At 35.4% G+C, this 27,133-nt stretch overlaps 1 protein-coding gene across 1 annotated transcript in view; it reads left to right on the forward strand.

Moving 5' to 3' along the window:
• The window catches only part of LOC306873308 (zeta-sarcoglycan-like), a gene marked incomplete at both ends in the record, with an annotated part of 264,934 nt that overhangs the window by 217,121 nt on the left and 20,680 nt on the right, over positions 1-27,133 (forward strand). The window contains 2 exons of the mRNA XM_079422505.1: positions 13,814-13,936; positions 17,375-17,447. Coding sequence (XP_079278631.1) covers positions 13,814-13,936; positions 17,375-17,447 — 196 coding nt within the window. The remainder of the gene's footprint in view (positions 1-13,813; positions 13,937-17,374; positions 17,448-27,133) is intronic.

Below are 27,133 nucleotides of genomic sequence, written 5' to 3' on the forward strand. Positions count from 1 at the left end.
AGCACCAAATCTACATATTAAAATCATTTTTGAAGGATTGTGTGACACTGAAGTCAATGTTGAAAATTCAGCTTTGCCATCATTTGAATAAATTACATTTTAAAATATATGAAAATAGAAAACAGTTATTTTAAATTGTAATAATATTTCACAATATTACTGCTTACTGTCTTTTTGATCAAGTACTTAAACCTTGGTGAGTGAAGGATCACAAACTTTTGAATCGATTGGATTGCGCAACACATTTATTCAGAAAAGCCATGTTGCACTAAACCTATAGTCTTGTGTTTTTGTTTTCAGTTGGTGCTCAGTTTCACCATCACGTTTCAAAAGACAGCAGGCTGCATTCTGAGGTCGGCTGCCCGCCGGGCTCAGGATCTCCATCAATTACTGCTCTATCTCAATGCAGCCACCGGGGTTTCTGGGGTCCCTGTGTTTTCTGGTGTTTTTCCAGTGAATCCTCTTCCCTTGTCAGGGATTTTGTTTTTCACTCCAGGGTATGCAAGGCAGAGTGTTTATGTTTGCGTGTGTATAAAAAGAGCTACCTGACTCAAACTAGCTGTAAGATAAGAGCAGAAGCAACCACCTCTTCTTCACTTACTTCTCATGGACTACAGCAGATCACAGCTTTGCTGTGCAAAGGAAAACAGAGAAAGCACGTTTTCCCTGTATTAGTAACTGGCAGCAAAAAAATACTGGAACTTTGTTGTTTTTTTCTTTGAATCTCCAATGGTTGTGGCTGTTTTATTTTGGTTTGTGCTGCAAAATTCAGAATTGAAAAATTGGCTCCAATTTAATTCATGAGTTGGAATTTGAATTAAGTCAGCCATGTTTTACAAGAAGTTGAACATGAATTTGAATTGCAATTAAAGAAAGTGGAATTTAACAATTACAGTAATTTAATTTAATTTTAAACCTTGGGTGCTTGTTGGCCATTCATTTACATCAGCATTTTGAGGGCCTGAAAATGCAAATTTAAAGTACAAGTTTTGGAAAACGATATTGTTTCCATCTAAACCACAAAAACACTGTCTCAGAGGGGAGTATTGTTGATTATGTATAGCTGATATATTTTTTAAATATTTTATATTACATTTTCATAATACTAATTATTATAAAATTGTTTTTTTATTTCATTTTTTATTGTTTTAATTATTATTATACAAATTTATATATGGTTTTATTTAATTATTTATATATTTTACTTAATTTAATTGAATCATTTTACAAAATGGTGCCAAATAATGTAATCTTAATACAAAATTAAAACTTACCTTTCCATAACACAACTTTAAGCAGATGCTAAGTCAATTTACTTCTACACTGAGGGTTTGTTACCAATTTGGAGTCACCTAACACTCTCACCACTGTGCCCTCTATATCCTCTCTTTGACATTTACCCACTCTGCTGGGTCGTTGCCTTCAGGCTGTCACTGATCTTTCGACATTGTCTGAATATTTAGGGAATTTTGTAGCATGGATTAGCTCCTAAACAGGCAGCAAAGTTACATTGTATCACGTCTCGCTCCCACACTCCTGTTTGCTGTTTGTTTCCCTCCTCTCCTTGTTCTCTCGTCCCTGAACCCACTCGCTGCAAGAACATTAATCTTCACACAGAAATTGTATAGAGGTGCTGAGAGCCAGAGAGCTAGGCTGTCCTCTGATAGCTTAGCCCAGGAGTGCAGAGGTCTCTGTTTTTATAATATGGCTCATAAGTTCAGGTGATTGATGCACCGATGCGTTGTGGTGAGCGTGAAGCGGGAGCACTGCGATCATGACTTTATCCTGTGTTCATAAGGGAGTCGCTTAAATATCTGAGAGGAATAGTCTGTCATAGTCTTTGTGGTTTTAGGCCGAAGGTTCTGAACCTTGGGGTCACAAACTAATATGGGGTCGCTGGAATTGCAGATGAGAGTCATATGAATACACTTCTTCAACTTAGGACACTTTTTCCCAGGGCCTGATTTTTGCTAAAATTCCCTATTTTTTTTGTTGTACCCTAAATAATGAAAAATCACAACTATATATGTGTAGTGGTGTACCGTGGGGTTTCAGTCAGGGCCTTCAGTAAGCAACTGTAAATTACATGTACGCATCTTACACATCTCTGTTACAGCTAACGCAGCCATAAATACAGAGTTAATTTCCCTACATGGTCAGTAAAAGTAATCCGCCAATACACGGGTCACTGCATTCACGTCACTCTAAAATGACGATGCACCCAAAGCAGCAAAACTGTACAAATGCTGGACATCCACACACCACAGTATTATCAACGCACCACCTGCACCTCCATAACAATGAGCATGATACATTACTCATCAAATAATAAAGCACTCACCTGTCACTTGTTAGTAAAGTCCATGGGTCTGTCATTCCATGTCCCTTTACACGTATTAAAAAGTAAACACGGCCAACAAAATAACTTTTGCTCGGTGCTAGCTGTTAGCCACTCATAGCACTCATAGTTACAATCTTTGAAATGGCGCATAAAAACTTTGCTGGCCTTTGTTAGTGAATTCGTTTGAGTGTAGGTCTTCCTTTCTCAGTTTTTCTCTTTTCTCTGCAAAAGAGCGCCTTGAAAAAGTGTTTTTTAGTAGATCAGCAACAAGGTCTGGTGTAGGCGCCGATGACTGCAGCTGTCATTTTCTTTTTTTTGAATTTCACTTTCGTTCCTTGGAAATCCCTGACTAAAGGGGCGGTCTAACGCTGGGGGTAGCACTGGGCACGTAGCTAGACCCAGAGGGCGGGCTGTCATTGAATGTCAAAATTTGATTGGCTGATGATTCTGTCACTAATGCTCATAACAAATCTGATGTGACGTATTTCAACAAAAGGGTAGCACTATCTGTAGTGCTAGCCTCAGACTTTTTTTATGTAGGATATTCCAGTTCAACCTCAACTAAACTAATCATAGGCAATATTGTGGACGTTACACAAATGAAAATGATACCTCTTTCTCATCATCAGAAAATTTAATTAAATGTTATTTTAAACACACACACACACACACACACACACACACACACATATATATATATATATATATATATATATATATATATATAGACTCTTTTATTATGTTTTAAAATTATAAAAAAAGTATATTCCTGTGATGACTAAGATGAATTTTCAGTGGCCATTAGTCTTAGGGACCTCCATAAATCATTCTAATATGCTGAGTCTTATTATTATAAAAAATATTTCAGTTACACTTTCAGTTACGCTTGTGCTGCCTAAAAAAAAAATATGATATGTGTGTATATATATGTGTGTATGCATATGTGTGTGTATGTATGTATATACTATACAAAAGTTGCTTAAATGCACCCATTAGGGGTCAATAAAATTAGTAAAGACTGAATACTGTCTGAATACTGTCTGAATTTTGGAACTCTAAAAAGTAGGTTAACAACCAAATCCCCTACTTAAGACTGACCTTTGAGGACATCCTCACCTTGTGACCCTCCAGAGTTGTGCGTTTCTGGAAAATAGCTAGAAAATAGTGTTTGAAATAATGCTCCTCCTGACCTTCTTGCAGGAACATAGTGCCTTGCTAAATTATTGGGCGGCAGGATTTAGTTGGAGGTGTTGATGGGATGTGTGCTGGAAGTGAGCTGGTGATGAAATACAGTATCAAGCCTGTGCTGTCAGATCTAGTTTTCTTTCTCTCTCTCCATCCCTCCATCCATCTCCGCTAACCTGAGGCACCCCGCTGTTTGCCACGAGGTCCCTGCACAGATGATTTAAAACAAGGAACAGGAAAATAATCCGCTCATGGACTGTTCTCACGCTCCAACTCCAGCTGTGAGCTCGTCTCTCCTCTGAACACCTCCTCCAGAGGCCAAACAACTGAGAGGACATTGAGGGAACACAGCATCTGCTTTTTGTCTTATTGACTTTTCATTTTTAGAAGTGTAGACTGCATAATGAATGGCTTCTCCGCTTTGAGAGAGTGGGAGATGATTTCATTAGCGCTGGGTGACAAAGAGGACATGAGTGAGAGATGCTCTGGGGGGGTGGACAAGGACAACAGGAAGACGTGTGTGACTCAGGTGTGATGCTGCCAGTGTCCTTTACCACCATCCTTTCCTTTCCAAATTAGCATTTCCATTTGTTTTAAAGGCAATTAGTTGTCATGAAAAATTCAGCCTGCCTGTTAAATTGACTTTCTATTGGCTGTAATAAATTAATGAGATAAGTACTCTATTCAGGCTCTGTTCAGCTTGATTAGAAATCCTAAAAAACTGGCTTTGATGTTTGTCATCTGAACTGTTTTTGTGACTAATAATGTCTTGTCAATTATGCTACACGTATTATACAACCAAAGTTGCAGATTGTGCCTAGTTAGCTTAGCATGCCAGGTAAATCAGAGATAGATAGACAGACAGACAGACAGACAGACAGACAGTGATTAGCTTGGTGCATTTCGGCTCTTCGGGGACAAAACAAATTCTAGATGAAGTTTCATCAGAATATGTTATGTATGCATGTATTTGAAGTTCAGTCAGTCAAGGAGAGCTCAACATAGTATTATTTCCAAAGTTTTAAATCCACTGCATCCACTGCAATGCATAAGGGAACCAATTTAAATATAGATATACCTGCAAATTTCAAAAACTGCCATCTCAAAGTGCTCAAGTCACCAATTATAAGTTTCACTGCACCAAAAATCCAGTGATTTGAGTGATTAGTTCCAAGTAATTAATCATGATAAGAATACGTTGGCAAAGTGTGCGTGCATGTAGAGGAACGTTTAGACATTTAATGTGCTGTTTTATGTTGTGGCAATTTAGCCAGAATAAATTGCTAGTTTTAAACGAATATCATCATTTGCAATGCCACATTGCCGCTTAGAGGTAGTGAGCTTAAACTCTCCAAGGAGAGAGAGCGAGAGAGCGATAGAGAGAGAGAGAGTACCTAAAGGACATATGGAGATTAATGCGCACAAATACACGCATCAGTCTTCAGGGCTGTGTTTGCTGATTATGACAACAGCTCTGATTATTTGTCTCTTTACACAGTCCACAAACCACACCCAGACACATGCACACGCACCCACTGATTAATGCAGGCGGTCAAAATTCACCTATTTCGCCTTTTTATTGATGAGGGTTATCTAGTTCTGATAAATTATTTATCTTTTTCTTTTTTCTTTTATAAAAACTGTGTCTTGCAATTATTTTGTTCACCAGTTCTCTACAAGCTTCTATTCGTAAAACAAGATCATTTAAATGATTTTATACTGATTGATTGTTGATTGAATACTTTTTTCTTGATTGATTGATTGATTTAAAAGAATGGATGTGGACATTTCTTTGGCTTGCATCAGCAGAGGTTGCTTACTCATAAGGTCAGAGTAATTCAGATCAGAGCCACATTTTATATGAACAGCAGTTTGCACAGATGTTCAACCTCATTCAAGTCCAGCTCTAGCTGGAATGATAATGAAGCAGTGCATTTACAGCACCTTATCATTTGAGTATGCAGGGTTATATAAAACAAGGTTTTTCAAAACTTTTCAGAATGTTTAGCTTTGTGAGGGAGCCTTTCCTCAAATATAAAAGTCAGTTATTAGACAGTAGTGTTTTTCTTATTATTAGTAGTAGGATGAGTAGTGTTAGTGTTAATGTATTTCTTTTTAAAGTATCAATAATGTACTATTATAGTTTTGTAAATATTTTGAATTAGATGTTATTTTTCTTTTATATATATATGTTCTTTTTATATATTTTAATTGTAGTTATTTATTTATTTATTGTAATTTTTGTTGTCTCACTTAAAAGCCTCTATAAGGGCTGTTTGAAATTTTCTTCTAAAATTAGCATTTTTATCAGACTTCTATTTTTAGGTTCAGTAATTTCGCATTAATGGCAATTAATAGGTTCTAATAGGTTTCATTACTATTAAAGCGAAATAACTGAACATAAACATAGGAGCTTGAAAAAAATGCTAATTTTAGAAGGAAATTTCAGACGGCATTCTTTTGCATCTGAACTCTTCATACATATATATAGTGACAAAGGTCTTGCTATTCTACAGCAGTTCTTACAACAAAGGTCTTTCAATATTCTATGCAATATTGAAAAGCCTTTGTTGTGAGAAATGCTGTAGAATAGCATGACCTTTGTCATTCCACCTTTATAATGCATTTCCATCTTATGCCGTGAAAGGCCTTGCCTGATCACACTCAACGCTTTCCTCAAGGTAGTTTTTGAATTCAACTCAACAAATGTCAGTTTTTTCGCATTATTTGTGAAATAAAACAAGCACCTCTTCATTTTACCACACCATGTGGTTTTCCACAGCAAGGTCATTTTATTCTTTCCATTTCACTCCGAGGGAAAAGTTCAATTTCCTCCAACCTCAAAACAACAATTAATCATCAATCCTCAATTTTGATGAAGGGTAAATCAGTATCAATTAATATTCAAGAGTGGGTCATTAATATCCGCTGCATATCATTTCTCATTTAAATCACCTAAATGAGTGGAAGGCACTGTGAGATCCGTGAGATGGTGCAGGCTGGATAGCTTTATGAAAGTGAAGATGTCCTTGTCCAAATAATGAGTGCTTACTCCTTACATGTACATTAACTGAGAACAATCACTGAAGTAATCAAGCACTCGAACACTGAGCTCTTGAATCATGCAAACAAATATGAGCAGGGCTTGCAAAATTTCTGAAACCCTGGTAGCCCTTCGGGCAGGTACTCTTCAGATTTTGGTAGCTCGAAAATTAATTTAACTAGCCCAAATAAAATAAAGACCATAAATGTCAATCAAAAACATTTTCAATACGCAAATATCAACGAATATCAAGGAAAGAGTTTTATTTTACTATTTACAAGGTATCTGCAGAATTCTTAAAAATCTATTTAAGGCAATTTGAAAAATTATTTCTTATACCATTTAACGTATTTAAAACTGTCTAAGGCCTTAAAAACTCTTCAGTTTAGTTGTATCAAATTTAAGGACCCGTGGGAGCAATGTTCCCTCTAATTTTTTTTTCTTGCTGAGCAAAACTTTTCTCTGTTGGGCGGACATTTCGGTCACCTGAGCAAAAACATTCTTTATACCAGACCTGTACAGCACGCACACAAAAAAGTGTGTACATTTTAACTTTAATGTGCTATTTATATTTGATTTGACCCTTGATGTAACTAAATGATGTACGTTTTAGGTTACCTGAGAATTTTTTTTTACTGTACAATACACTGCAGTTCAAAAGTTTGGATCAATACATTTTTTTAAAGAAGTTTCTTATGCTCATCAATACTGAATATTATTTCACAAAATAATATTGTGAAATATTATTGCAATTTAAAATAAATGTTTTCTATTTTAATATAGTTTAAAATTGAATTAATTCTTGTGAAGCAAAGCAGTATTTTCAGAGTCACATGATCCTTTAGAAGTCATTCTAATACGCTGATTTTTAATCAATGTTGGAAACAGTTGTACTGCTTTATTTTATTTTATTTTTTATACTGTATTTTTTGGGACCTGTGATATTTTTTTAAAATAAAAAGTTCAAAAGAACAGTGTTTAGTCTAAATATCCCCCCCCCCCCCCCCCCCCCCAAAAAAAAAATCTTTCTTTTTTTAAAGATCCTTTAAAAAAGTTTAAAGAAAGTGAAATAAACTTTATTCAGCAAGGATGTGTTAAATGGATAAAATTGATAGTAAAGACTTCTATTGTTAGAAAATATTTCTATTTTGAATAAATGCTGTTCTTTTAGACATTTTATTAATCAAAGAATCAAAGAAAAAAGTAACACAGGTTCCAAAAAAATATTAAGCAGCAGAACAGTTTCAACACTGATAATAAATCAGCATATTAGAATGATTTCTGAAGGATCATGGGACACTGAAGACTGGAGTAATGATGCTGAAATTTCAGCTGTGATCACAGGAATAAATGCTATTTTATAGTATAGGTATTAAAATAGGAAACCAATATTAGAAATTGCAATAATATTTCACTATATCACTGTTTTTTTGTCTGTATTTTTGAAATTAATACAGCCTGATGAGCGAGAGACTCGAAGTCAAAGACTCAAAAACAAGGTCAATTATTTATCAGGTTTATAATATAGCCCTAACATAATATATTATCAAAACAAATTATTTAAACTGATAGTATAGAATAAGAATAGAATAGAATACAAACTGAAGCTAAACTTAAGCTGAGATCTGTAAGTTAAATATATATAAAAAAAACGTGAACATGAATTCTTCTATAGCTGTCTAAACATCGTTATGAAGTACAGTTTGTACGATATTCTTGTGTGTGACTGTACATGTTTCAGAGTTTTGTTACCGTTCTTTGCCCATCCTCCGCTATTTCCAGCACTTAATCAAGCCACTCTTCTTTAATACATGAGGACGTTTTATTTCACGTCATTGCGTTTGCGTTGTCTCTCGTGTTGAGCGCACCGCAACCATTGAAGTATTCAGTTTCTACAGCGACTCGGTGCATATGGTTCTCTTTCTGTGAAACCTGTAAACCGAATTCACTGGTTCTAAGCTCGAGCATTGCTATTCTTTCACTCTTACTGGCGGCATTCAATCAAACTGCTTCCCAACTCATTTTTGTGTGCGCGAGGCACATTATTACTTCTGCGCGGCCGCGGTGTAAGAAGAGCGCGGTCGTGCGTGCGCTCAGCTTAGAGGGAACACTGCGTGGGAGCCCTGTATTTAAGGTAGCCCGTCGGGCAGGGCAGTGATACATTTTGGTAGCCCGACTGGAAAACACAGTAGCCCCGGGACGTCGGGCTAGCGATTTTGCGAGCCCTGATGAGGCAATGACCTGTTGTGAACAACATGGCTTTAATTATGAATTACTGAGGTCTAATAAATATTTGGAAATTTAATGTTTATATTTTGACCTAATGGACTTTAATTTTCTCGTAATTGCAGGAATTTAATGTTTGGGCCAATAAAGATACATTAAGCAGAAAAATAAAAATACAGCCTAAAAAAAAAAATCTACAACCACATGCAATCGTACAGTGACCCAATTGGGCCATGTTAAATCAATATTCCTTTTAATTTTTCAGTATTTTTTTAAGTTTCCCTGGTAAATGCACAAGCAGCTTGGTCTTTTGGATATGCCACAAACTCACAATTCAAAACTTTAATTATCAGAACTGTTTTTGACTGAAAGAAAGGAAAAAAGAAGGAAGAAAGAAAGAAGCAAATATGTCCCTTTATAATCCTGTGGTTTGTTTCTGTCACAACCTCTCTAAAGATAATCATGTTCTGTAGTGAATCTAATCTTTGGCCACCGCTGTGCAGTGATATGGTCAAGAGAGGATTAATCAAATATGAGTATAAATTAACACTTTATTAGAATTTTCTTCTCTTGGTCTCATCAGCATAATCAAAATTAGACTTGCCTTATCTTCAAGCACGTCTTTAATCACTATCCAACATAATTTTTTACATTTTTCAGTTATTTTTTTTCCCCTCAAAAGCTATCAAATGATGTGAGACTTTCACTGATATGAAACAGATCTTCCTAATTACAAGAGAATAAAATATAAGATAAAGAATAAGCAATTAATTAATGAACAGCATGTTTCGTTTTATATTTAGCACAATCCTACTCTGAATCTCTTTGTATTGAAAAGAAAGAAACAAAAAACACACTTTATCATGACTTTATAATCTGAATATGTGCTCTACATTTGTTTCTTTAGGTCTGTGAAAAGATGTTTAAGCACAGCAGGAACAACAACTTCCTGCTGAGTAAAAGAACTGTAAAAGACATGTTGATCTGGGGCTCCTTCAGATCCCAAACTGAAATAACTGTGTCAACTCTGCTTTTTGAGACATGGGATAAAACAGGCTACAGAACTGAAAATATAGAAGGTTTGAAAAGAGAGGTGAATTTGGTTACATGATTAAACATGTTCAGAAGTGTTTACCTATGGATCCGCTACACTGAATGGGTGCCGTCGGAATGAGAGTCCAAACCGCTGATGAAAACATCACAATAATCCACACAAATCCATTCCAATACCATCTTGTAAAGCAAATATGTTTGTAATAAACTAATTCATCAAGATGCATTATTGTTTTTCTAAATTGAAATTCATTTTTAATCATTTTAAGTTAAATATTAATTAAAATAGGCTTTTAAATGGATTCATAAATATGTGACCCTGGACCACAAAAGCAGTCTTAAGTTGCTGGGGTATATTTGTAGCAATAGCTAAAAATACATTGTATGGATCAAAATTATAGATTTTTCTTTTATACCAAAAATCTTTAGAATATGTCAAATATATATGTCAAAACATCATTTTAAATTAGTAATATGCATTTCTAAGAACTTAATTTGAACAACTTTAAAGGCGATTTTCTCAATATTTTGACTTTTTTGCACTCTCTGATTCCTGATTTTCAAATTTTCAAATAAATCATAACACACCCATACATCAATGGAAATCTTATTTATTCAGCATTCAGATGATGTATAGATCTCAAATTTCGAAAAATTGACACTTAAGACTGGTTTTGTGGTCCAGGGTCACATATATATAATAGTAGTACACAGCTCTGAAACCTTTTAAAACAAGCAGTGGTGGTAACGAAGTAAAACTTCTTCCTTACAGTACTTAAGTCATTTTTTCAAGTATCTGTACTTTACTGGAGTAGTTTTATTTTGAGTAGCGTTTACTTTTACTTCACTACATTCCAAAGCATAAGATCGTACTTTTTCACTACATTTCATAAAACCGGGAGATCTTGTGAGCACGTGCAACTGATGCTGCGAAAAGTAAGTTACTAATGTCAAATTTTAGGATTAATTATTGTAACTGAAAATCATATTTAGCTCAAAACTGTCAGTTTGTGAACTAAATCTGCTGTAAAGGGTGATCTATTTAAGCTCACTGAAATGCTTGAATGCATACAGATCAACATCAGTGTCTCTAACGTTATGTTTTAGGTCAAAAAACGAAACATTAAAATAACACCGATTAAATCAAATAACTCATGCACGTTCACATTCCCCGCTGCTGTAACGTTAGCAGTTTTATTAAAATGCTACGCATTTAGCCCTATGTGACGTCTGTTTTTATATATGGTTTATCAACAGTATACATTTTTATATTGTTTAGATCATCTAGCTGAGTAGACAGATACAAATGTTTATTCATAACCATACTGAAAATAAGTAAATCTTGTTAGCTGATGCTAACTGTCTAGCTAACAAGCTTGCTGGTGCTAAGTTGAGGAAATTTTTAGATATAAAGTCCAAATATTTGTATTCAACAACCTAGATAGATTACATCTGAGGGAAAAAGAAAGGATGTGATGTTCAGAACATGGTAACTACAGTAATTATCAAAGTGGGAAGTGACGCCCTGTGGGGGCATTTGGCCAGGGGTGTTTCAACACCACAGACAAGGTTTGTGAAGAAAAGAATCATTATGAAAATATAATTATATTTTCCTTAAAATGTTCTTCCTAACTTCAGGCCTAATTCTCATGTCATATATAACTGACGTTTGTTCTTACTGGTGATAATTAGATGGTCAAATCTGTTTTCTGTCAGTACATGGCAGTGTAAGCTTCACAGTGAACTACTACATCACTCTCGTCAGCATATCAACAAATATATATCTTGACTTCATATAGTGGTTATTTTGGGAAAATTCCAGGTATTTTGGGCTGTAGGATTATAAAAATGTGTGCTAATATAAAATTAAATAAAGTAGTCTATATAAAATTGCTAAATAAATCTACCTATCAGTACTTTTTTAGTTAAGTACATAAAAAATGGAGTACTTTTGCACTTTCACTCGAGTAAAATTGAAAAAGCAGTGCTTTTATTTTTACTGGAGTAATATTTTATTATATGTAGCTGTACTTTTACTCAAGTACTTGATCTGTGTACTTTGTCCATCGCTGAAAACAAGTATATTTCATTGAGGTTCTACCTTTTGATCGACGAGTGCAAATCTTCCTTTCAAAGCGAGGCAACATATCTGTTTTGTAGGTGTTTTCAAGGTATGCACAGTTTACAAATGTGACATGTTGAGGTATAGCCTGAGGACAGGTCACATATTTGGATAAAATTAGATAATATCAAATAGAGTATTTTTATTTTTCAGTTTAAATTTAAATTGGAAATGCTGTTGTCTCATAAATCAAGATCCATGTAGGCTACTATCCAAAAAAAAAAGTAAATTTAAACTTTTTGAGTAAATTTAAAGAAAGCCATGTTGGAAAAGTGGGCTAAATTAAATCCAAAATTTGCATTGTTATAGGCTACTTTAATGTACTGCTATCTTTGCCATAGGGCACTTGGAGAAAGGGCAGGGTGTCTTATAGTACAAACACTGGAAAAATGAGAGGACAGATAATGAATGCATGAAGAGGGTTAGAAAGACAATAGATGGTGGCAGAGAAAAGAGAGAGCCGGCTTTAGGAAAAAAGAGAAGTATACTTTCTGTCACACACACACAATGCGGGCAAACAAACAAAGCCAAGTTTGCTCTCCAAGGTCACCTAAGACATAGAAGATATGATAGCTGTGATGAATAATATAGTCAGTGAAGCCATTGCAGTGTTTGTTTGGGGCATTGCATTAAAAGCTACTGAGATTCCAGCGACAGTGTAGTTTTTAGGCCAAGTCACGCTTGGTGAATAAAGTCAAGATCAGTTTCATTCACGTCTGTCCCGTCAGCCTCTGCATGAGACAAACAAAAATTCAGCTCTTTCTTTAATTCATAACCATGCAATAGGGTCTAAATATGATAGTATTTCTATTTTAAACTGTAGTGAAGAGGTATTTTTGGTATAATGTTTACATTTTTGGCATTTATGTTGATTTTATTTGTAAAAACTGTTCAAGTGAGGGTTTTTGTCCAAAGATTTGAGGTTGTTAATCTGATTTTTCCCTATTTGAAAACCTTTCCATGTGTCGTTAAATGAAATTTGTTGTCTGTATTTTACAACCGATTATAAATTTCAGTGAAGTCAAATTCCAGTTCAGTTCACTTCGTATTAAGAATGTCTCTTAATACTGTATACACTATTTTATGTGTACAACTTATTACTTATTGGACAAAACAAAAGGCGTTTCATGACAGTTTTTTCTCCCTTTTCAAATCTCATAACGCATCAGAAAGACATTTATTTTCAATAAAAATGATGGAAATAATCAAAAAGTTGAAAATATAGAGTATCGGGTAGGTGTAGGGAGAGCTTTATTGTCCCAATAAGGTGGCATCCATGTAATAATTTGAATTAAAACTGTAATTTACACTCAATATGTTATTATTGCATACTGTTTTATAATGTACTACAATACTGAGGTGCAGATAATTGCCACTATTTGCAATACGTAGTATAAACAGCATTGGCTGCCCACTGCTCTGGGTGTATGTTCACTACTGTGTGTACACTTGGATGGGTTAAATGCAGAGCACAAATTCCGAGTATGGGTCACCATACTTGAGCACACACCACTTCCCTTTCCTTTCCCTTTCCTAAATAGCAGAAAATCTTGCTATTTTAACATAGTGTAAATAGAATCTATAGCTATTTGCACTTAGTGTAAATAGCATATCGTTAAAAAATACTGCTATTTTACTTAGTGCAAATAGCACCTAATAATAGCCGCTGCCTTGTTGTTATTATTTTTACCATCCACCATTATTTTTCATTTAACACCCCATGTCCATTACAAGAAGACCATTCCTGATTGGATGAGGTTTATATAGACTGCAAAAGGTGAAAATATGTTATGATCTTGTTTTTCAAGGCTTTACTCTTTTTTTTTTTTCTCTCTTTCTGTAGGCTCTGAGATGGTAGAAGCCCAGTGTCAGCGGTTCGAGGTGAGAAGTAGCGATGGCGAGAGAGTTCTCTTCTCTGCTGATGAAGAGGAGATCAGTATTGGCACAGATAAACTGCGGGTCACAGGTAGAACATGCGCAAACTCATCCATTTAAACATGATACAAAAACCTATAGACTAGGGTCTCAATATGTACCTTCCTTAGGGTAAGTAGTTTCATACAGTCCCTTAAGTGTTATAGTTTATTTTAAATCGCCTCCATACATGGTTGGTTAGTAGCCTTATATACATTTTTTTTTCCCACATGATTTATTACAGACCTAAAATACACATTTAATCACACATCTATAAAAAGGAACAATGCCTTCATGCTCCTTTCTGTCAGCAAAGTCTGGGTATGTATATCTCCACCAGATGCCTGACATGTAAAACAAGCTCAGTCCCATAATAATCAACTGAGCTGTCTGCAGCATTACGGCAATGTGCTTTCATTTGATGGACACATTTTACAGTTTTTGACACATTGTAGCTAGTCCAGCTCTTTATTTTACCTGTCCATCTGCTTTAAAATGACATCAAATAAAATAGAATTTGCGTGAATCGATTTCTATGCATTTAGTTCTTAACTTAAGTAATTCTGACTGTTATGTCAGAGCCAGGCCGTTTTTTGGTCTCTTTTTGGACCTGCCTGATGTGCAAGGAGAAAATTGCAGTTGTTTTTATACAACAGTTCAATAATAATAAAAAATGATAACAGTACATTTACATGCAACCAAATAATTGTATTGATGGCTTAATTTTAAACACTTTGCTTGACCTGATTAAGCTTGATCTGATTTAAATTCCCATTGGATTGTAGACCTGAAATAATCTGATCAATAGGAAATTGTAAACATGTACAAACTCTGTTCTGATTTTATCAGTCGGATTTAAACCATAACTTGCTCACATGTGCTGTGCTATGATACATATGTTTTGCATTTTGTAAAAGTGCCTGTATTTATTTCCATCTTTGGCGTTACAAACTGGACAGTGGAGACTAAATATTTACAACATGTTTGATATATGACATAAATATTTGCTGTATGACATCTTTTTAGATGTTTCATCAAGGAAAAAAAAATGTGTTTGGAATACAAGTAATGCACATGTAAATTAATATGTGGGTCAGACAGTAAAGTTTAGGGTTCATGGAAACTTTCAGAATCTGAAATCAAATTGGAATCATTCCGATTGACAAAATGCATGTAAACAATTCCTTAAAGGAACTTACATTTTAGAGCCAATATTTCCAGTTTATATGTTGTTTTTTGCTCTGACAGTGAAAATAGTTCAAAATAAAGCCAAACCGAATTTGTTTCGCCCCTGTGAATTTCATAGAAACGCACAGTAGTGACTACATTGGTAGTAATGAGTCAGTGTTTTAAATGAATTAGTTGAGTGGAAGATCTAATGACTCACTCATAAAGAATTATTTTGTTCCTGAAAGATTCAATGTTTTTAACATCTCATGAAATAATAGTTCAATGAGTCACTTACTGTAGTCAAAATGTTGGTGTAATGATGTGTGTATATATATATATATATTTTTTTTTTATTATTATTTTCTATTAACTAAAAAAGTTATCTAATAAACTTACATTTAAATCAATTTAAATCAGATCAAGCTTAATCAGGTCAAGCAAAGTGTTTAAAATTAAGCCATCAATACAATTATTTGGTTGCATGTAAATGTACTGTTATCATTTTTTATTATTATTGAACTGTTGTATAAAAGCAATATCACACATTTGGAGTGACTCATCTCTATCTCTCTTTCTCTTACCTACTGCTCTGCAGGTGGACTAATGACACCAGACTGTATTCCTAGACAACTGCAATTTTCTCCTTGCACATCAGGCAGGTTCAAAAAGAGACCAAAAAAACGGCCTGGCTCTGACATAACAGTCAGAATTACTTAAGTTAAGAACTAAATGCATAGAAATCAATTCACGCAGATTCTATTTTATTTGATGTTATTTTAAAGCAGATGGACAGGTAAAATAAAGAGCTGGACTAGCTACAATGTGTCAAAAACTGTAAAATGTGTCCATCAAATGAAAGCACATTGCCGTAATGCTGCAGACAGCTCAGTTGATTATTATGGGACTGAGCTTGTTTTACATGTCAGGCATCTGGTGGAGATATACATACCCAAACTTTGCTGACAGAAAGGAGCATGAAGGCATTGTCCCTTTTTATAGATGTGTGATTACATGTGTATTTTAGGTCTGTAATAAATCATAGAAAATAGAAAATATTTTATACAGCATCCATTTTTGGAGCCAGCTTCTTCAAGATTCAAATATTTGCATGCACCGTATGCACTAGTGACCTTCCATTGCATTGAAATGCAAATATATTGTTTCAAACAGATTTCGCTCATGCAGGCCCCTCTCTCTTTCACTCTCTTTTGTCTGTCTCTGCCTGAAACAGTGCATGCTGGGATGTCAAGTGGAATAGCTAGAGGTCAGGGACAAAGAGGGCGCATGCTCAGTAATTGGGCAGATCTGTCCATTATCTCTTTTCACAAAAAGACATGGGTAGAGAGTGGGATCTATAGGGAGAGAAATAGTGTTAGAGAGAGAGAGATAGACAGAGAATGCATAAATGGAAGACAGTGGTTCTTTAAGAGGTGAGACTGAGAGGCTTAAATGTGTTCGAAACAAGAACTGCCCTGGGGAGAGAAAGAGAATGGAGAGAGAAAAAGAGTAAAGTGTTAAGGAATATTTCACTCAAAAATAAAATTTCTGCCATTTGTTTATTCACCATCATGTCATTTTAAAACTTTGACTTGGTATCTTAAAGGAAATGTATGTGAGTTTATTGTGAATATTCTTTAAAACATTTCTGTTTGTGCTCCATATAAGAAAGAAAATAATATTTGTTTAAAATATGAAGATGAATAAATTACTGTCAGAAGTTTGATTTTGAATGAACTGTCCCATTAAACTATTCTGAGCATGATTTTGGCGATAATGAAGAGGAATAAAATAAACTAGGACAGATGACGCAAATAAAAAAAAAAAGCAAGTATGGAAGAACAGCTTCTTTTATACTTACGAGAACTCACTTAACAAGCACATTTTCAAGAAAAAATATGCTGTGAAATAGGGGTCATTTCAAACGTTCCAGAAATACAGGGAAAATTCTACCTGTCTGCAGTTCTTAAAATTGATCACTTGATGTTTCATACCTTTGCCTAGCCCAAGTTACTTTATTAGTGGTACATAAGGTGTGACACAGCATCAGGTAGAGGATAAAAGGTAAGCCAGATAAGCCTGTGTTTGAGGTTGATTTATTTGATCAAAAGTAGTTAAAACAGCAATAATGTGATATATTATTACAATTAAAAATGGCTGTCAACATTTATATGGAATAGAAAGTATACAACATGAAATACAACATGGAAGTTCTTCCATCACTTTAAAAGTTTGTGTGGTAACTGACTAGTTGTTCACAGATGTATTTTTAATTTTTTTTTAAATCCAACTATATAACTTGCCACTCTCTTTTTCTTTCTAGGCAACGAGGGAGTTGTGTTTAGTCATTCGGTGGAAACACCACACGTTCGAGCTGAACCATTCCAAGACCTGAAGTAAGACATGCTTTCCTTATGTATCACATTATCATTCAATGCGTGATTCACACTAAGGGCCAGATTTACTAAACTAGGCAAATTAGCGCGAGAGCTCAATTTCAAAACAGCACCAATAGGCGTGGAAATTTCTGCGGGTGAATTACTGACAACGCGCAAGTTAAAGAACACAGACGCAACATCAACATCAATGGCGCTTTTCCACTGCGTGGTACGACTCGGCTCGGCACGGTTCAGAACGGCACGGCTCGGTTTGGCTCTGTTTGCGTTTCCACTGCAGTTTAGTACCGCTTTAGAGTGGGCGGGATTATTCACGTGTTGTTATAGTTGTGCCGCCTCTACTGCCGTGAGTCCTGAAAAACTTTTTAATTCCACGTCGCTCCATCAAGCTCTCGCTGGATCCACTCCTCGGCTATCAACGAGAGGATCGTCTGTACTTCCTCAACAGACAAAGATACAGCCATTTTTTGGCTGTTAAAAAAAGTGCGCTCATTCAAAACACGCCTTTTCGTATCCACGCCTTTTCAGCGCTAATTCTTCACTGCGTGTCTTTAGTAAACACTGACAGTGCTATTCAAAAAGGCGGCTTACGCTGTTAGTAAATCTGGCTCTAAGAACCACAGAGGGGGGGAAAGAGATAGAGCATGAGAAAAAGAATGGAATGAGATGCAAAAGGATAGAGGAAAGTCATAAAACATGAACTTAATGAATGTCCACTTCCTAATTGTCCATAGAATCGTTATATCTTCAATATTCAGTGACAAACTGTCCTATTCACACTCTGTTATGAGAAAGGGGACATGACCTCTCTGACACGCCCAATCCATCACCGGTGGATCAGCCAATCAGATTGATCTAATCTCTTTCGTCTGCATTATTCGATATCTGATTGGATGTCCAATAGGTCACTAACACATCGTGATGCTTCTCACTCTCGCAAATGCCGACATTATCACTACAGGAAATTATGTAGTGCCATGATGGATGGAGTCACTTTAAGTGCAAGTAGGCAGGTTACTGAGGGGAACCGAGAGCTTTTACCGCCCAGTTTGGTTTGATGGAGCACTGCTGGGAGCTTTCCAATCGCTTATGAACTCACTTAATGCAAATGCACCAGGATCAAATCTACATTCATCATTAGAAGAATTGGGGAAATTATTGGGTTAATGGAGGTATAGGGACATCTTATACTACACTTTCAGCTTTCAATGGGAGTGTTGACCCTTTTTAGTTCCATTTCTTATCTTAATGGCAAACATTATCAGGATTTGAACCATTAAGAGGTCAAGGTTTGGCTAGTTAGCATAGTCCACTTAGCCCCTACTGGTCGATTCTGAAACTACACTGTTTTTTTTGTTTTTTTTTTTCATTTATAGCCGTTCAAAAGCAGCAGTAAACTTTCTGCAGATGTTATAAAGCACTCATAGTCAGGTCAGCAGTGGTACTGCAGGGGTCTTCCAGTGATTGTTTGATCACAAAGTATATATACGTGTATATTTGACTTTATCTAAAGCTAGAGCTAAGAAGCTGTTTTATTCTTCCATCCACATACTAATATACAGAACTGTGCCAAAGTCTTAAGCACATTAGATACTTCTCAAAAACATTTGCTTTTAGATTTTTTATTTCTTTCTTTATTTTTATAGATTTTGCTTTAGTGTGACAAGCAGAAACAATTATTTTTAGATCAGTATGTCCACCTACTTGCAATATACAGTACTGTTAAAAGATTTAGACACTTGTTAAAGTAAGGATGCTTTCATAAATAAATATAGATGTATAATAACGGTCAAAAGTTTGGATCAAGTAAGCAATTATATGAAACAGAATTCTTGAGTGTGTCTTTGCTGAATAAAAGTATTTATTCCCAAACTCTTACCCAAATGGTAGTGTATCAAAATTTGCACAAAAATATTAAGCAGCAAAAATAGTTTTCAAAATTAATAATAAGAAGAAATGTTTCTTGAGCACTAATAAAATATCACGTGGCACTGAAGACTGGAGTAAATGCTGCCAAAAATTTAATTTTGACATTTTTTGCCAATTTTGCCAAGAATTATTTATTCATTCATTATTTTGGAACTAAAATAATGGTAAGAAGTTGCCACAGTTCTTCTATGGATTTAGTCTTAAGTCTCAGTTGCTACTGTTTCTTCATGTAATCCCAGACTGACTGGTTAATGTTGAGATCAGATTTCTGTGTTGGTCATATCATGTGTCTGTTGTCAGACTTCTTGCACAATAATTCTCACTCGGTTATTACAGTATTTGTAAACAGATTACTTACTGGCACGCTAAAGCAAAAGCTGAAATAATTGTTTTTGTAAAGAATCCAATGTGCATAGATTTCTACACTGCACTGTATTAAATACTGTGCTTTGTTTCTCTGTTAACTGAGGGTCCTTGGCCTCTATTAGCCTCATTTAAACAAATAATGCATTGAAATATTACCAATAAATCCACATATTCGCTCTCTCAGTTCTTTTATGAAGATAAAGAGCATTGCTGTAATTTCATCCCAGTCTGCAGTCTGTTTCCTAGTAGAGAGTAGACATTTTGATTGTGAAGTGAAAAACTGCAGATAATCGCACACTCATCACAACTCTTTCATTCTCTCATCTCTTCCCTTCTCTCTCGCTATGAATTTCTGGTTGCTGCATACTCGACCGACCTGCGTGCATTAACATTCCTTCAACATTTTGTGGGGATTAATGGCTTATTGCACGCTTTACATGTTTCACTTCCCTTTCAACCTCATTAATTTGTAAATCGTAAGCGGGAAACATATAAATCAAGTTCACTTTCTCCTAATTATTGTTTTATCGAAGTGTGCTCATTATCGCTGAGTTTAACTGTCAATTGAAATGAGCCTACATAATGAGTTATGAGCCAGCTTTATGTCGTCCTTGGGATATGAAACTTTTGTAAACTAATGTTTGTCCAGTTTCTGACTCCCTCATCTCTACCTCACCTTCTTTCATCTCTCTGTTCCTCTTGGAGTTAAGAATTACGCAATTAAAGTAAATGGAACATGTAATGACTTAATAGAGTCTATTAAAGGCTAATGTCTTATGATATGGTCTCACTGAGAGTTCAATTGCATCCTGTTGATATACTTTCTCACAGGTTCCTCAGCAAGAGCTGAACAGACCACCTTCAAAGTAACACTTGAGAGTGGAGACTTTTGATAAGCTAATATATTTTTTAACTGGAAGCTTTTGTGTGTGTGTGTATGTGTGTGTGTGTGTTTGTGTGTATTAAAAACGCATTTGTCACATACATTTTGCAGTCACCCCCCTCACACACACTCAGGATTTTAAGATCTCAGTGGGAGCAAGGCAGTGTGAGCTCAAGGGAGGCAAAAAAAAAGATAAAGTTTTGTTCAATGAACAATCATCATTTTGCCCCCAGGCGGTGCACTTTACCTGTGGTTGGTCTAGGGGATTTGTATTTATTTATTTATTTTATGGTGGTTTTAGATAAAAGCTTCAGGTAAATGGCAAAGTAATGAAATGTAACTTAGTGTTGAAGCAAATGTTGATGAATGCAGAAAGTCCTTTTCAATTATTTATAAACTCTCTTAAGTGATTTGCTGCTAATAACAAATGATACCTGATCCATGCTACTTTGAGTGAAATGTCTGGTTAAGTAGTTCTAATTCTTGGTATAAAATATTTGTGTGTTACTAGAGCTTAATGCATTTTTTAGTAATGACAATTTATCATAATTTGACAATTTTCAAAATATATTTTCTCCCTTTAAATGACTTCAGATATTTTAGAACTAATTGATTTTAGAAATTAATTATGCTCATTTTGCTGATTTGTTACATAGAAAGAATGCTCTTTTCAACACTTGTAAAAATGTCTCTCTTTCTACTTCTCTCTTTCTACAAATGTATTTTCTATATGTGGTTAGATTACACTAATAATGCACAGGATCGTTGTGCTAAAGTAAAAAGTTACTTGAACAATGCTGAAGGAACTTTCAGGACTCATTGCAGTGTGTGTTTATTTTTATTTTATTTTATTTTTTTCTTCTGATGCACTCTTGATGCACATTATTATACTATATTAATTATATTATTTATTATTACTATTTATTGGTTGGAGAAGAATGGCTTTAACATTTTCATAATATTTTCTTCAGTTTTTAGTACATTTTTGATTAATATGAGGGTGGGAAGATTATGACAGAATTTTAGATTTAATGCAATTAAAGATGTTACTAACCAGATTTATAAAAGAGAGTGTGTGATTTTTGACACTTTTTTTCCCTACAATAATTGTGCAACTTATCAACTTTTTGTTAGAGGTTTTTGAGAACCCACCCGTAAACCTACCCATACCACCAAACCTGTCCCTAACATTACCCGCATGCTGTCTCAATAGCAGCAAAAATATTTTGCAATACAATATGAACACAATACATTGTACTTATTTTTTGATGTAAGTACATAGTAGTTAAGGCCACTTAATATTGTGACGATGAAGAGTTCTAAATAACAAGAGTCTTTATTAAATCTGACAAATAAATCCAAAAGCCAGCAAAGCAGTGTGACTTGCATAAATAATACTAGACAAATGAAGATTGCACAAGGAGGAACTTAAATACACAGTAATGAAGAACTAATAATGAACAGGTGTGATGATTGAATTAGTGTCCATGGCAACAGATTAGTGGCGGGAAACTAATGCTACGTCCACACGAAGATGGGTTTCTCCGTATCCGATCTTTTTTTTTTGCCTCGCTCTAAAAAAAATTCCGTAAAAACGGAGTCGTCTCAGGAAATATCTGCGTCCACACGGAATCACTGAAACCGACTGAAAACGATGTAGTGCACATGCCAGACCAATATGTGGCACTGTAATTCTGCCACAGAGATACACAAAAAAACAGAGAAGAAGACTTGGACCATGTGCGTAAACCTTGCGCGCTGAATACAAACTAACACACAAAGCAAAATATTTTGCTTTAATAAAACTAATGAGCTCAGTAGGTTCTGCAGCACGAACACAGGCACGTAGTCTGACATTGTTGTTGTTGTTGTCGCTGTTATGTGACGCAGCCGTGTCTGATTAGGGGCGAGACGTGGGCTGATGACGTCATCGTTTCAGAAAATATACGGATTCGCCGTCCACACGAAAACATGAAAACGGCGTTTTCAAATTTATCCACCCTGGGACCCGGTTTCAAAAATTATCGGTTTCACTCTTCGAAAACGCCGGTTTCGTGTGGACGAAACGCCTATACGGTAAAAAATGTATGCGTATACAGAGAAACGCGTCTTCGTGTGGACGGGGCCTAAGACAAAGGAAAAATGAAATGGATCATGAATAAACTAAAAGTCCATTGAACTAAACATAACTGTGACAAATATAAAGTAAGGCCTTATTTTTTTAAATGTATGTCACATAATATAAATGATGTCAAATTCAGGTCTTTTCTTAAGCCAGTTTAAAAAAAAAAAATATATATATATATTAACAAATTGCCACTCAAACGTTCCATGCACACTTACCACTGACTTTGTTACAGCAAATCTGTTTGCTGTGAAACCCAGAAAATGACTGATATTTTCTCAGCAATTCATAACATAGCCATCTTTTGTTTCTGTAGTCTTTCATTAAAAATTCACAGTCTTGTCTTATTTGGAAGCATTAAAAAAAAGATCTTATGATCCTTCACACTATTTTTAATTGTATTTCTGATACTGAGATGCTAGTCTGGAGTTCTGACAAATTAGATTATTTAAAATGTATTTATTTTATTATTAAAAAACGAAACTTTTAAAACTATTCATATAGTTATAAATTATTTAAAGGAATGGCTCACATGGAATGACTCAAGGGAAAGTAAATGGCAGAATTTTTAAGTTTACTTTTCCTTTAATTAAATCTGTGTGCTGCTGTTTGAATAATGCAACTTATTATAATATTCAATATTTACAGTAACCACTAGAATAAGTAAATCACAATTAGCGTTGGCCTGTTTTAGATTGACACTTTTTTTGTAGATAATAGAGTAGCATCCAAATCACTGAGACAAAGCAACAGTGTTAAAATGTCTCAACATTGTTGGAACACTATTCCAATCAGCTGCTACTAGCTTTCCATCTTTCATTCTTCTTGGCACATTTCTGGTCATTTGCTTTCATTTGTTTAGTTCGGTGCTTCCCTCTCAGCGCTGAGGTTTGAACTTGCTTCAGGCTCTCATTAATTAAACAGCAAATCTCTGACAAAGAATCATTACCACCATTTGAGACGGCTTGGATGGCCTCCATTTTCTCCTCTCATGCTCTCCACAGCCCTCTCTTTTCAGACCTTTGTGTAGTCATTGTCAGCTCAGTTGGTGTTGATGAAGGGCATGGACCAAGTTTAAGTAGACTGTAATAGCCTCGCTGTTGTTTTCCACCTCCCTTGCCCAACAGTAGGGTTTGGTCGTGCTGCTAATAGCCTAGCGAAGGGAGGGTAGGGTGAGAGTGCAACAGAGTCTTGCCATTAGCGATCAGTTAACTCTGCCAGCTAATGCAGGGTATAATACGATGAGAATTGATCCAGCTGCCCTAGAGCTGATGAGAGAGTTTGGGAGTTTCGCTCAGAGTCCACGCTCATCTAAAGCCACAGCGTACACCTCAGAAAGAAACTCTCTGTTGATTTATTTTCACCCTCAATTTCACTAATATGTTTTTTGTCACAGAAAACACCTTTTGTACCACCACAAGCTGTCAAATTCACTTTTAAATTCATGAGGGAGTCTGTTTCAGTTGTTTGTTTGGTCGGTACAGTGCTAAATTATTCAGACAAATTACACTTCAAAAAAAAAAATAAAAAAATCAATAAAAAGGGACATTTGCAAAAATGACTATAGTCGTCAAATTATTATTTATTTATTTTATCTTTTTCAGCATTTTTTTTTCTTAAGAAAAAACAATGTTTTTTGGATTGAAGCTTCTGTCTGAAAGATTTTAACAAGCAAACACTGCATCTTTGTTTGAAACAAAAGCGTTGTGTCATGACTGCACAACTGCCAGTCGTTCGGATCAATACTGGTGGGCTGCAGCTGAGAATCACATCTTGAGGGCAGCACATCAAACGTCTCCAGCCCTTTTGTTTTGCAGTAATTGTTCCATCCAGTGAAGCATCTTTATTTGACTGTGAGCAGACATGATACAACACTGATAACACTGTAACGAGGGGAATAAAGGGCAGAAACTGAACTACATAAATTATATATATATATATATATATATAATCCTGTATTATATACAGGATCATGCCAGTAGGTTAGCAGTAGCAAAACATTTAATTCACCATCCTATTCCAGTAAAGCCACCACTTACTGTGGTTAACATCTGACTAATACTTGTAAATGTTAAGCTGTTGTCCTCCAAGGCATAAACTCGGTTCGTATGTGGTATCTCACTCTCTGCTGTGCACACAGGCAGCCTTCAAAGGCAACATCCTGACCAAAAAGAAACCCTCAAAGAGACAGATTTGATATGCTCTTCATGGGCAGGAATTCACACAGGCAGAACACAAGTAGCACTCTGGCTGTGAAACACACGGTACATACAGTAATTAACACACACAATCGATTCCAATTGTCATGCTGCTGAGCGAACGACACAATAACAAATAAATTCATGACACACAAATATCAGATGAAATAAAATGGACACATTTTTAATTAGGTAGTTATCTCTATCAATATTTTGACACTAAATAAAATATAGCTTTATGTAAAACAGTAATTTCCATGGGTGATAATTTTCTCAGTTTACCACAGTGCGTTCTGGGATTGCCTTATCAGCAACAAATACATGCTATGGTGCATTTACTGCCTACTGTTCACAGCCGCCTTTCCATCGGAAGGGTGCCAGTGATGCCTAAAATGTTGCCTAGGGAGATTAGTCTCTTGGTTGGAGTGTTTAGAGACAAATTGCATTTACAGCTTTCGATTAGAGTGGTAGGGAAATGAGTAAAGGTCAAGATTTTAATCCCTTCAGAGGTTAAAATGTCTCCACTAACATCTGCTACGTAGTCTGCTAACTAGTGTCCTTATTAACCCAAGAGACCCAGCATAGCATAATTGCATTTGAATAATACAATTAATTATTTAATAATTTTCAATAAATATTTATTTTATCTTAGTTGACTACACTATTTTATTGTTCAATCTATTCAGTAAGATTATTAATTAAATAGTCATGATTTTGACAGTATTTGCCACATGAAAAAGAGTGTAACTTATGGAATAAGGGGCAGAGCCTATACTGTAATTATGGATATTAACTAAAGTTACAAACTTTTATATATATATATATATCTCCCTATATTTATAATCTGTCATGTATATCAATGATTTAGTTGCTGAGGGTTAAAGAAGTGCCCATCCAGCCTGTGAATTACTCCAGCTCCAGTGAAAGCTGAACTGATCTGCAGGACTAAAAGAGAAGCTGTTTTGCAAACTGTGTGACTGAATACAGTTGTGTGAGGCTTAATCCAGATGAGACAGCCGGCACTTTTCCTCTCCAGAACATAATTATGGTTGGAGAGAGAATGAAAGAGCGAGGGAGATTGTTAAAGGGGGGATTTGAAGGGGCTTTGGTAGATTTATTGCACACCTGAATCTCTACAGCCAGTCGAAATAGACTTCGACCATTTTGGTAGACTTGAGCAAATGTCTTCTGCACCACTTTCTCCTTATAAAGTAATTACACAATGGCTAGCATTCATCCTGTGAGTCTTTATTGTCTCACTATGTTTAATGATACCAAGTGAACATTTGTTCACGTGAACAATCACAGATTGATATTAGCTTTTTTATCGTCTGTTTGTCAAAAGATATTTAAACACCCTTTTAATGTTTTCTCTTCCCCCCTCACTATCAGAACTCTATTATTGTAAACCAACCAAAAAAGACAATTCTAAGAGTCTCAAACCAAGAGCATGGGATTTTATTTATTTTTTTTCCCCAAATACCACACAACTTTTTATATATTTATATTTCATCGTGAAGATTGTATCTCAGCCAGTGGACCCCAGTCAGGTACATTAACCATGGATTCTTATCTCTCTCCATCTTTTCAGCTAAAGGCCACACTTAGACTCATCCTTCAAGCATCTGACAAGAATTGTCTCATACCTGGCTTTTCCAGCTCTTGAGTTCTCATTCGAAATGATTTTTTTTGTTTTTTGCTTCTCTCATAATGGTTGCGGTTAAAGTTTGGGTAGAGCAAGATGGTTCTAAATCATGACAAAAGTGCAGCTGCGACCCTGAGCCCCCGAGTGACTGATTGGGCATGATCGTGCCTGGAAATTAAATTTCATTGACTTGAGAGTTGGAAGGCTTGAAGAGATACTACTGAGATGCTTCAATTATCATAGCACAGACTTACATGAGTGTCAGTTGCATAGGTAATGCATGATTATACTTGAGATTCATTGTAGATATGATCCTGGCAACACAGCCCTCTCAAATCCACATTAAATTACTTTCCACTCATACGGACATTGAGAGCATCCACCCCTCGGACTTGACCTTCAAATCCATTGATTACCTTATCACACAGGGATTACTCAGGCATCTATAGTGCCGTACCTCTCTGCCCATTCCTAATACTGTCAGTATGGATGAGTGAAGTACTTTCTTTCCATAAGAGCATCAACTTAATTTTTAGATGA

Source organism: Barbus barbus, assembly GCF_936440315.1.
Source record: "Barbus barbus genome assembly, chromosome: 7".
Taxonomy (NCBI): Eukaryota; Metazoa; Chordata; class Actinopteri; order Cypriniformes; family Cyprinidae; genus Barbus; species Barbus barbus.